Here is a 12,006-nt window from a genome sequence, read left to right on the forward strand (position 1 = left end):
AAACCGAGAAGTTTTGTTTATTTTCCCTGAAAGGGGAAAAATAGCCGATATAGCTATAACGTTACATTCTGAGATATTGAGGACTGACACTGAGGCCTGTGTTCTTGTGTTTAATAAAACACGCTGATTTTTGTGGTAAAGGCAGTAGGCTAGCCTATACAAATGTTCGACCATTGTTTAGAAAAACTGAACCCTTCAATTTGGTATAATTTGTAACTAGAACATGGATGAAGCAGCCTACTATTTTGAAAGTGTCACTCATTTTGTGGCATCAAAACGTGGACCTCGATATCAATCCCATTTGGCATTAGGCCTCATTTCTCATGTAGGCTATTTTGCGTATTTTTGCTATTCTTGTTGCAAAGAATGCAGTTACTTTTAGTATAATTTTGGCAATAATAGGTCATAAAAATACTATATTTTACTGATCCAATGTAAGACATTACGCCGTCTCTGTAATAACCAATGATAGTGAATTGGGCTGCTCTTATATGAGTCTTCCGTGGTGCTTTGCCTGGAAGTGAATCGTGCAAATTTCAATCTCTTTACAATTCAGAGAATATTTCAATAAAGTCAAGACATTCTTCCATAATATAGACAATTTACAGCTAGACTAGTTTTTTTTTTTAAGTTTAAAAGTGATAAAATGTTCTCCATATTTGAGAAAACATTTTAAGTCTAGAATTGAGTGTATTAAAATCGTGATTGTGTAAGAGCTGATCCTTATCCTCTAGTGCCACCTAGTGAGATTTAGGACACCTAAAGCAACATTGATTAAACATAACAACAGCAGCACATGGCGATTGGTAGCTCAACATTCCGGGGTTTTCTTCTATGCTCTCAGACTTCAGAAGGCAGCCATGTTCATTTGCACATTTACGTTACACACACACACTGGCTCGTAATGAATAATAGCAAAAGATTTTAATAATTTTCTAAACTAGTTTTGCTGAGGTGTTAGGCAAACAAAAGACACGAACACTTGAAATTCTGAATCCAATATTTAAAATATTCCACCAGATTAGCGTTCACATATTTAAACATTTGAAAGCCTATAAATGCTGCCTTTATAACAAAACCTCTTTAAAACTCGATTAGACTTTAAAAAGTGCTTTAAAAATGTAAACCAAACATGATGGGTACATCTTTTTTTATTAGCAAATTAATAATTTCATGTTCATGTTCTAAAAATAATAAGGTGTTAAAACTTACTGCAAAAGCATGCACTACATTTTCAGGTTTCGTTTATTCAAAATTGATGACTAAAACAATGTCAGGAATCAAGCATGCACAAATGAGGTGTTAATAAGATTCCTCTAACTGTTTTTTGTTACTAAATGATGAAACAGAGAAAACTTCAAATGCATATTGATGCTAAAACCATTGTAACAGGAGTGCATTGCCGCTTCTAAATGACAGGGTCCAAAGGCACAGGCTGACAGTGTTGTTATGCTTTGTACTGTTGATCTATTTACAGGGGTGTAATGACAGTTTTCTGCGTGTACTGACTAGCAATAGTTGTATAGAAATCAAGAAATCGTTTCATCTAATTAACTGCATCCCTCCAGGTCCTCAGGGCACATTAGAGCTCCTCAGTCCATCATTAAAGCAGACATAAACAATTCATTACATCACTGTTAGTCCAATGAGACTGTCACTGCCAGATGCAATATTAATACGCCCTTAAACTCAGAGGGATTAAGACTAAGGACGTTTTTGACTTTCAGTTTGACCAAACTATTGAATCCAACTGGTGGAAATAGTATAGACCAACCGCATGCCAAACATAATCTGTGAGAAGATTTATCACTAATAAGATCAACTATTTTATAATCACAGAAAAGACGGAGCATAGTATTTTCAAATGGAAAAAAAGAACACAAAATATTAAGCCTCACTTTATTGAACCAAGACCTCATGAGTGTTACTCTCAGTCACTCTGAAATAATGCTAAAAGCCTGCTTCTTCCAAACAGCACAAATTTAATACAATATCCTAAATGACAACATTAATTCACTGCAGCTACTGTATAATTTAACATAAATACTATCTATATAATGTTCAGTTGCTTCAAATTAATGTTAGAATTTGTTTACAGGTTGCTAGTGAAGAAAAGGTAAGTCAAATTAAAAGAACAATTTAAAAAAAAAAGATATGGCACTTAAACTTTTACCAAAAGCACTAAACAATTTCTCCTTATCCTTGTTTTGATTTGAATAATTGTACACATCTAAAGAAAACAGCACATTGCCATTTGTGTTTTTTTTTCTAAATTAAAGTGTAAAAAAAGAAAAACCCTTTGGTTTAGGGTGTTTTTGGCAAATCGCAATTTAGCATAGCACAATACAGACCAGCAAATTTACAAAGCACTTCTCTCTTTAAACCTAAGGCACAAGGATATGTCATCTAACGGTTAGCATGCGCCTGTGTAAATAAAAACGTCAAGTTTTGCAATAGAGAAAAGCTTATGTTTTGGTATTTGCCCTATTGTGTGCATACAAGTGCATAACAGGATTGACTCAAAATATGGGCAAAGTTTCACACAACCTAGGTATTGCCACAAAAATATTTCTGTGCCCACGATTCAAGTCAATGTGGCCCTGAATTTATAATCAATCAATTAATAAATAATCATAGTACACCATGTTACTATTTCACAATATTCAACAGCGATTTGACGACATTTAACAATGCAAATAAAACATTGGTACTGATACACTTGAATAAGTATGTTTAAAACAAAACCCTTCGGCTGTAGTACAGCATACTACAAACAACGTCTCTCTCTGAAGACAAAAATAAAACCCTGAGATTAAGATCAAAAACTGAGGTCTGCTGAAATGTGTGAGATTCAATAGTGAGACCATTCAAGCTGAGAGAGCGTGAAACATCCATAACATCTTCCAAGCGGCAGTTCACAGCTCTGTGCAGTTCAAGGCAGCAAGTCCACAGCACCAGAATGCACCACCCTTCTCCCAAGGGTCTTAAAGTCCGTCCCATGAAGCTGCTTCTGCTCAGGAGGGCCCGTCGAGTTTTACTGAGTGAAGCTCTTCTTGATGGACACATTCGGGAAAAGGCCACTGAGCTCCTGGGCGAAGCGAGAGTCGATCTGCGAGCAGAAGGACACGTCCAACAGCTTCAGCCGAGGACAACACTGCAGTAGTTTCCGCAGAGATGCAGAGCTCACCATCCGTGTGCCTGAGAAAACACAAAGAAAATGTGATGGTTAAAGGGATAGTTCACCTGATTGCTGTGTCGTCATTTATTAGAAAGAAATCATTACTTTTATTCACCAAGCAAGGATACATTGAATTGATCAAGTGTGACAGTAAAGACATTTCCAATGTTTCAAAAGAGTTTTATTTCAAACAAATGCTCTTTTTCTATTCAATGAATCCTGAAAAAAATGTATCACATTCTCACAAAAAGATTAAGCAGCACAACTGTTATCAACACTAATAATAATAATAAATGTTAAAATGATTTCTGAAAGATAATGTGACTGGAGTAATGGCTGCTTAAAATTCAGCTTTGCCATCACAGGAATAATGCTGCCTTCATGTGTTATCGGAAATTTCCTAATTCCCACTTCTGGAGTCGTGATTACAAGCGCAAGTGCTTTGTTGTCGGGAAGAATAGGGATCATGGAGGACATCAGGTTTATTCTAGCCTGTTTCTTGGGGAAATCTTATTAAAGCCTAAATGTATTGAAGATATTTCATTTGGAAGAAAATGTACTTAGCAACCATAAACATTAACTGTGCCATCTATTTAGTCAGCTTGCTGACAATTCTCAAATTTCAATTAATACATGCTATTTTCACAGTGTATAAAACATACAATATGCTTCAAATGGTTAAGCATATATGTAAATATACACTTCTCTAACGACAAGACGACGTAGCAGTTGTGAAATAAACTAATAAAGAATACCAGTCACAGCTACAAACCAGTCACAGCTACAATCCTTCTCCTCTCTGCCACGTTTAAAGTTTATGGCCCGCCCAACTCAGGAATCAAAATGATCAAGACGATCATTTTGTAAATACGACTAGAGAGGATGTTCAAGTCCAATTTCTGACTAGGAAATTTCGATTGCATGTGAGGGTAGCATTTATTACATTTTAAAATACTTCATCTTACGAGCGCAAAAACACTGAAATATTTTTAAAAATATCTTCTCCAAAACAGAACATTTTAAACAAAAAAAACTCTCATCTCACCCAGAATATCAAGGTGCTCCAGAGCGCAGCAGTTAGCGGCCAGCTCCTCCAGGTCAGAGTCACACACGGTGCGGTTGGCGGTGAGGAAGAGCTTGCGTAGGCGGGGCAAGCTGCGGGCCAAGTGCTGGAAGCAGCCGGTGCTGCTCTGAATCGTGGAGCACCAACCCAGATCCAGCTCCTCCAGGAGCCTGCAGCCCGAAACCAGCTCTGCCAGTCCACGCTCGCTCAGGTTCCTGCAGCGCCACAGGTCCAGGGAGCGTAGAGAACGGCAGCGTGCGCTCAGCATGCTCGCCACCACATCATAGTCCTCAATCTGTGATGAAATCACCATGTAGCCACAGTGAAGCACTCATTGATAACTGAACATCTCTAAGCTATACTATGAGCTGCGTGTGAAGACACAACCAGACAAGCCAATGTTCCTGTGGCTGAAATGGAAAAGAGGTTGAATACTGTTTTGCATACTTCATAACAAATATGAAAAGTAGGGTCAATTTTGATAAAATAGGCCAATTTGTGATCGTGAGATGGCTGTCAATGAAATAAACATGAAGTCAGCCAGTACTGAGATATACTAGAACATCATAAAACTGCACTCTGATGCAACTAATCTTGTGTAGCAGGGGTTATGGGCAATAATATCCAGATAAACATGCATGGATGCCTCCTTAAAAATAAAAATAGCACACCATACAGGTTCCTTTGATACACCATTGTCAATGTATTGTAATTATTTTTGGTGATACACTAAACCTAATCTTGTATACTGTATAGTATGGCTAGTACGTAACAGTATTGATTTTAAGATTTCAAGTTAAACATGGTTCTCATAATGCTACGACTATTTTTAAGCCTTTTTTTATGTTGCACCGGAACATCATTCAGTCACGTACACCATCTGCATATTTGATCTGTCCAGTGGACTCACCATGACACAGCTTCCCAGGTTAAGGTGCCTGAGCTCTGGGCAGAATGTGAGGATGCTCAACAAGGCTGATTGCTGCATGTGGAAAGAAATAAAACAGAGAAAACAGTGATAATTAGCACACAGCACTAATGAGAGAATAACATATCCTTATATTCAGATGGCAGTGGAGTAAAAAGGAGACAAAAGAATGCACATTTGATATCACAAATCAAAGACGACAACAAATTTACCTCCGCAATTCAATATTCTTCCAAATAGATGTGTCAAAATAATGATCTCACGGTCTGGCGCACATGGCTGACACTCACATCTAATATATAGTGATAAGATGTTTCACAGAAAAAAAATTGTTTTGGATTTAGAAACCTGAAGTGTCATGCGAGCATCACTAAGATAATACAGCCATTGTTTAAAAAAAAAAAAAATCACATGAATTAAAACTCAAAACAGCTGAAGATTGACTTTATTGTGTGAGTTAGTAGACAAATGTTCTGTGTATATTTCCATCGATGATGACAGAGAGTTGTGTTTGCTACAGACACAGTGTGTGTTCCTGCGTATGTTTACATGCAGTCACCATCACTACAGAAAAAGCTACAGAAACATTATACCTGTTGGCAGAGGCACCCATAAACCTACAAATGCTGATTCACAGTTAACCACACGGAGGGACGGGATGACCCTAGCATGCTTGGGCCCGCACCAGCATGTAGCACTGATCTAAAGGTGATAATGCAGTATAATCATAAGAACAGGTAACTATAGCAGCTTAAAAAAGGCTGGCATAATCATGTTTTCTTATTCAATTCCCAAGATAACTTGCCTTTTTAATGATGCAGTATAAACAATAAACAAAGGTGGTGCATGATAAAGCAGACAACTTTTGGGGGAACACAAAATTTCATGGGTCAGTAATTAACGATTTCAGCTTTGATGTTAAAAACTTTCATTATTACCACCCAAAACTATTACTTTAATCATGAATACAGTCAAACGTGTGATTCAGGAAATACAGAAAACATCACAGAATCGAGATTTTGCCCCCCAAAAAGTACACAATGAGGTACAAAAACAATGTTCTAATCTGTATAGAACTGAGTAGAAGGATGCTTTCCGTTTTCTGTGCATTTATGTGAGCTGTACTGCTGCAAGAAAACAAACTGTTGTGATTGGCTGCTCCTCACAATGGCCACTCCCACAAATGATAACTCTCAAATCGACTTGGTTTTAGCAGGTAAAAATTGCAAACAAGATTGTTTTTGGATTGCTGATAGTGAATCTTGTTTAAAGTCGACATGAAACAGAAGTTGCAATAGTCTTCCCTTCCCTATTGTGACATATATCAGAGTGAAACAGCTTCGCGAACAAAAAATATAGTAGGACGGGACTTATGTCCATCGGGAATTTGATCCTTGTCATTTGCTTTTGCTGTGATCTCATGTGAGTGACAGGTTGTCATGCCAGTAAACGCGTCATCAGAGAAGTCGTTGCAAGAGGGAAGTTATTTTGATTAAATATTACAAGGCGGCATAAAAAAAACTAAAAACAATGACGTCCGCGGATAAAATATTTATAATAGATGCAGCAATGTTCCATAAAGATAAATCCATTTTGATTTCATGGTGATTTAAAAAAATAATAATATTTAAATGCTGTTGAAAAAGGAATGGATGCAAAATTGAACTGACCGAAAGTTTGGTGAGTGTTTTGAATTTTAAATATTGAATGTACAATCTTGAAAATTCTTATCAAATTACAAATTAAAAAAATTCTTTAAAAAAATTAAAGAATTACAAATTTTTTATTTTGTTCAAGCTACAAGCCAGTGTATACCAGATGCTTTTCCCGAGAAAACCAGTCATTATAATTTTCTCAGTCTTGCTCTCACCTCAACTTTAGTGCGGTACAGCACCAGCCTGCGTAGATTAGCGAGTTTGGTGATGTGATTGAAGGCCTGAGGTTGCAGACGGTCACAGGAAGCCAAATTGAGCTCCTGGAGGCACGGACACGTCTGGGCGATCACCTCTAAACACGCTTCAGTCAGGAAATGACAGCACGACAGCTCCAAACACACCAGACTCACCCCACAGGCCTTCATAAAGCTTGACAAAAAAAAAATGGAGTGACTATTACGCAGATTTAGATGATCAAACTATTATAAAATATCTGGATCAGAGACTCTCGCGGTTACCTGCAGAAGCCAGTGGCCGTCACGGCACCGCGGTTGCCCGTCCAGGACATGTTTAGTCTCTGCAGGAGGGTGCAGCGGCTCTGCAGGTGGCACAGAGAGGCATCAGTGAGCCGGGCCCAGTACGGCTGCAGGCTGAGCTGGATGTACTGCAGCGGGTCACAGCAGTGCTTGTGAAAGAGCTTGCAGCTCTGAGCCAATCGGCACATGTCCGGGACCGGCAGGTGACTCACGATCAGCTGGATTAACTGCAGTGACAAACAAACAGTGACCAGAACACACACAGCATGCAAACTATTCTTGTTGTGTCACTTGTAAAGACAGAGCTACTAAGATTACTCTCAAGACGCTCTGATTATGTTTTTGGTACGTGCCCTGTTGGGAAGACTGAACAATAGTATGAGTGTGAAGCTGGATATCAGTTAGCAGATAATAGCCAGATTATGTTTCTGAAGCACATTCGTGTTTGCCTCGACGAGACTGTGAGGGTGACAGTGGTTTGGACAGGAGATCTGAGCTGCGTGCAGTTAATGAGGGCTTACGAATTGGAAAGGTATTTTTAAATTACAATAAAAGGTCTCTAATTATCTGAAAATGACTGCAGAAGACCTACTGCAACCACACAAGTCGGGACTTGAGGGGCTAGACCGAATCCCAACTATCTTCTGTCTGGTACGTAAAAGATTTCAACACTCCGTGGTCCAACTTGAGTTGTTATCCACAGTCCTTGAAAACCTTCTTTGTTAACTAGCCTACATACTATTTACTAAACATGCTGATGGCATGAAACGGCATATTCCTAAACTTTCTAAATCTCACAGGCATCATGTGAAATTTTCCAATGCTAACCTCATAAGGGAGCCTATCAAAGAAGCCGTTTCCCAGGTTTTGCCTGTTTTCTCCAGCCGACCTGCAGCAGAGGCCTCCTGCATCACTGATCTCTTCTTCGCTGTCACTCAGATCATTGATGTCGATGACTGGGATCTTATAGAGGGCCAGAATGGGTCTCTCTCGAACGCCTCGCAGTATCACGGCGTCCAGCTCTGTGTAGTATTCCAACAGAGAGCAGTTCACCTCCAGACGCAGCAGGTTGGTGGCAAAACTGATCTGTCTGATGCTGGGGGAGAACTGGCGAGCTTGAGGGGTCACAGCTTTGTTGGGCTTGCCGGCCCACAGAACCTCCCACCTGACAAAATAACAACAACAACAACACAACCCATACTTAAAACACAAACCGCATCCAGCTCTGTAAAACTATCTGTGATATTGTTCTTCAATTACTAAAGATGTGATCGATGCATGATTGAAATCTGACATTTGGTCAAATTCACAATTACTATCAAAAATATGCTTAAATGCATGATTGTAGATTTGGTTAAAATGGTTTACTTAAAATAAGTACAACATTTGGTTGACCAAATATATATATTTTTGTAAATATACAATTAATAAGGCATTATTTTAGAAACATTTTATATATTATATTTTGGTCATACTTTATTTTAACAAGTTCTTACAATAGGGTTAGTGTTAGTTGCTTGTAATTGAGCATAATTTATTCCTGCTATTATTATAGTAAGTAAATACATGTAACGTGTATATATATGTATATGTTATAGTAATACTTGTCATTCAATTGCATAATCAAGGAACTGAATTTTTATTATCATATTGTGTATTAATACATTTAATTAAAATAGGCAAAAAAAAACATTAACATTTAGTGAGTCTGAAATATATCTGGACAAGCTTTATAAGTAAAAGATGAATTGTGTAGCTAAGGCAGGGTTCTGAGGCTTTTACCTAGGCTAGAAGGTAATTATTTAGTAGACATTTTATCCACAGCATCTTAATGCTATTATGTCTAGTACATTTGTCTACTAACTCACACACACAATACAGTCAATCTTCATCTGTTTTGATTTTTTAAAATGCTCATAAATAGCTCATGGTTCACACCTTGTGGGATTAGAACCTACTACCTTTTGATTACAAGTCCAGAACTTTAGCTCACACCTAACATTTTACCTGACGTCAGCCGGTGGGTTCTGGGAGAAAGGGTTAAGTGAGCACGCTAGGATCTTGACAATGGCCCCGGGGTGGTAGGTCTCCAGCACCTCCACAGCTGTGGGATAGACAGGCTCCTCGAAGGCCAGTTCCAGGTAGTCCTGGCCATGGAAATTGGGCGGCGTACGCCGGAACGGGAGAGCGGAGCTAACGCACTGCGCCCACCAGCCTCCGTAAGTGCGGAACACGGCCGTCTGGGTGAAGTCTCCTGAGCTGGGGTAGACATTAGGGACTCCCGCCAGGTTCCACATGGTATAGGACATGCTGTTCTCGCTACCGTAATGAGAGCTGAAGTCCAGGACCTCCTTGCCGTACTGCTCAACCTCCACGGTGACGGGCAGCGCCGAACGCTGACCCAGCTCCACCGCCCGCCTGCTACCCAACGCCTCGCTCCTCGTCCCACTCCTGGAGCGCCGCCGCAGACAGATATAGTAAAACATGCTCAGAAGGGTTAGCATAGGAAACATGGAGCAGCAGGTCTGGGTTTGAGTCAGGAAGCACAGCCCTCGTCCCTTCCCTGCGCTGTAGCGTGATAGGCTTTACACAGCACAGGCTATAGGCCAAGATGCATGCATGACCTGTGGGTTAGAGAGACAAACAAACACACACACACATACAAACAACAAAATCACACAAGATTGTGAGAACCCTGAAATGTCAAAGGATATCTGTAACTCCATCTCATTCATGACACACACATTAAATCAAATTGTGTATTATTTGTAAAAAAAAAAAAAAAAAAAATGTTATGCATGCAATGAGAATTTACATAAGAATAGATTTATGAACAATATAAACATATATTATTTCTGCTCATGTTCTATGAATGAGGCCAAATTAAAAATAAATAAATTACAAAATAGTATCTTCTATGTTTTTTTGAATGCTAAAAGAAATGCTCTGGGATATATCGAGTAGAAGTTTCCAAAAAAATATTTTATACCTCAAAATAAATGAATGAATGAATGGCAATGTTTTAACTAAAACTGAAACAATTTTTTAAAACTGAAATAGTAATATAAAAATCAAAAACATAACCTTACAAACAACTGAACTAAAATTCAAATAAAAACTGAAAATATAAAAAAGCTAACTCATATTAATAATAAAAATTATAATAGCATATAAATAATACTAGGCTATAATGACATTTGCACATCTGTTTGTATGTGTATTTCTGTAAATGTTGTTAGTAAAAAAATTCTGAATGTTTTTGTATGTGGCTCAGAATACTTATTTAATCAGAGGACAGGCAAAAAGCATGTCATAATGTATAAAATATATCTCAAACTGTATTGCATAACTTCCTGAAGGGGGAAAGAGGAAAGTTCCTGTCAAAGTTCTTCCTGATGAGAGATTCACATGAAATAATGACTTCTGACAGCCATCACAATATCTGACATCTGACATCCACAATATATTCTGGTGGTTTAAGCAAAAACAGCAAACTATCCTATCCATCATGCTGTTTAATGCCAAAACAGTGAAAATAGTCTGCAGCAAAATATTCAAACGACATACAGCTTATTTGTATTCAAATGTATAACACCAGACAATAGGCTATGACAAACCACTAGCTAAATATAGCAAGTTAAAGGGATAGTTCACCCAAAAACCTGTATTTCGTTTAAAAATAAAATAATTAATGTTAGTTAAATCACGTTTTAAACCTGTATGACTTTCTTCTGTTGAACACAAAAGAAGAGGATGACAATTTTTTCATATGTTGGGCGAACCGTGAACTATTCATTTAATGTTAGCTGTTAACGTTACTGATTGCTACTAGCTCTGTCGTTACCATATATTGACATTTTATCCATATGTAAGTTAGCTTTGTATGTGATCGAACTGTAATCCGAAAAGAGGAACTGTTAGCGAGCTGGGCTATAGAGTTCAGTAGGTTATGAAGCGGCAAAATAATAACGCAGGCTGTCATGCCACACCGCACTGACAGACTTAAAACAATGGCAACTTACAGACGATGCAATGGTGTGTTGGAGTGTTGTGCTGAGTGTGTTCTGCGTTCTCGATCCATCTCTCACTTCAGCTGTCATTGCTCGCACATTCTTCACTGTTCACGCGGAATATAAACATCCGCTTCACCTCCGCACAAAGCATTGTGGGAAGTGGAGTTCTACCACACATCATTATTGGATTAACGAAATGCTTTCTGCAGCTCGGCTGATTTTAATAACTACTCTACTTTATATTTTGAAGAAACACAGTTATGACTGAGAAGTTGATAGATTAGGCATGAGGCATGATTTTAACGTGTGACAAATATGCTTTCTTAAATAGACAGATACAAACAGAAAATATTACACTATTGCAACAAAACATTTGGTGTTTGACAGATTTTTTAAAAACAAATGTGTGGTATAGCTTTTATAGCTATTTTATAGCAATGTGTATTTCAATCTCAGAAAGAGACATAGGCTATTATAAACGAAAAAGTTGGAGATATAACCAGGAAGGGAAAGAGTTAACTGCATTCTCTGAGAAAGAATTAGACAGAAAATGGAAAAACATCAGGTTAAAACTGTACATGCAGTATATTAGGGTTATCAGGCTATTTATTATTCATCTTTGTTAAATGCTTT

General features: G+C 38.1%; 1 protein-coding gene across 1 annotated transcript; it reads right to left on the reverse strand.

Annotated features, from left to right (window-relative positions):
* Positions 1 to 1,882: 1,882 nt before the first annotated feature.
* On the reverse strand, positions 1,883 to 11,586 carry fbxl4 (F-box and leucine-rich repeat protein 4). The gene is made up of 8 exons (XM_079626343.1): positions 11,383 to 11,586; positions 9,368 to 9,984; positions 8,189 to 8,525; positions 7,343 to 7,587; positions 7,040 to 7,253; positions 5,152 to 5,223; positions 4,224 to 4,536; positions 1,883 to 3,198 (listed from the first exon to the last, which is right to left on the reverse strand). The coding sequence occupies exons 2-8, from the start codon at positions 9,871 to 9,873 to the stop codon at positions 3,035 to 3,037; spliced, it is 1,851 nt and encodes a 616-aa protein (XP_079482469.1). The 5' UTR covers positions 9,874 to 9,984; positions 11,383 to 11,586; the 3' UTR covers positions 1,883 to 3,034.
* Positions 11,587 to 12,006: the final 420 nt, after the last annotated feature.

Source organism: Phoxinus phoxinus (assembly GCF_949152265.1).
Source record: "Phoxinus phoxinus genome assembly, chromosome: 10".
Lineage (NCBI taxonomy): Eukaryota > Metazoa > Chordata > Actinopteri > Cypriniformes > Leuciscidae > Phoxinus > Phoxinus phoxinus.

Coding starts and splice junctions, on each gene's coding strand:
- fbxl4 (XM_079626343.1), bottom strand. CDS start 9,873: ATGTTTCCTATGCTAACCCTTCTGAGCATGTTTTACTATATCTGTCTG. Junction 7,254..7,342: donor ACGGCCACTGGCTTCTGCAG/GTAACCGCGAGA, acceptor TTTTTTGTCAAG/CTTTATGAAGGCCTGTGGGG. Junction 3,199..4,223: donor GGAGCACCTTGATATTCTGG/GTGAGATGAGAG, acceptor GTGTTTTCTCAG/GCACACGGATGGTGAGCTCT.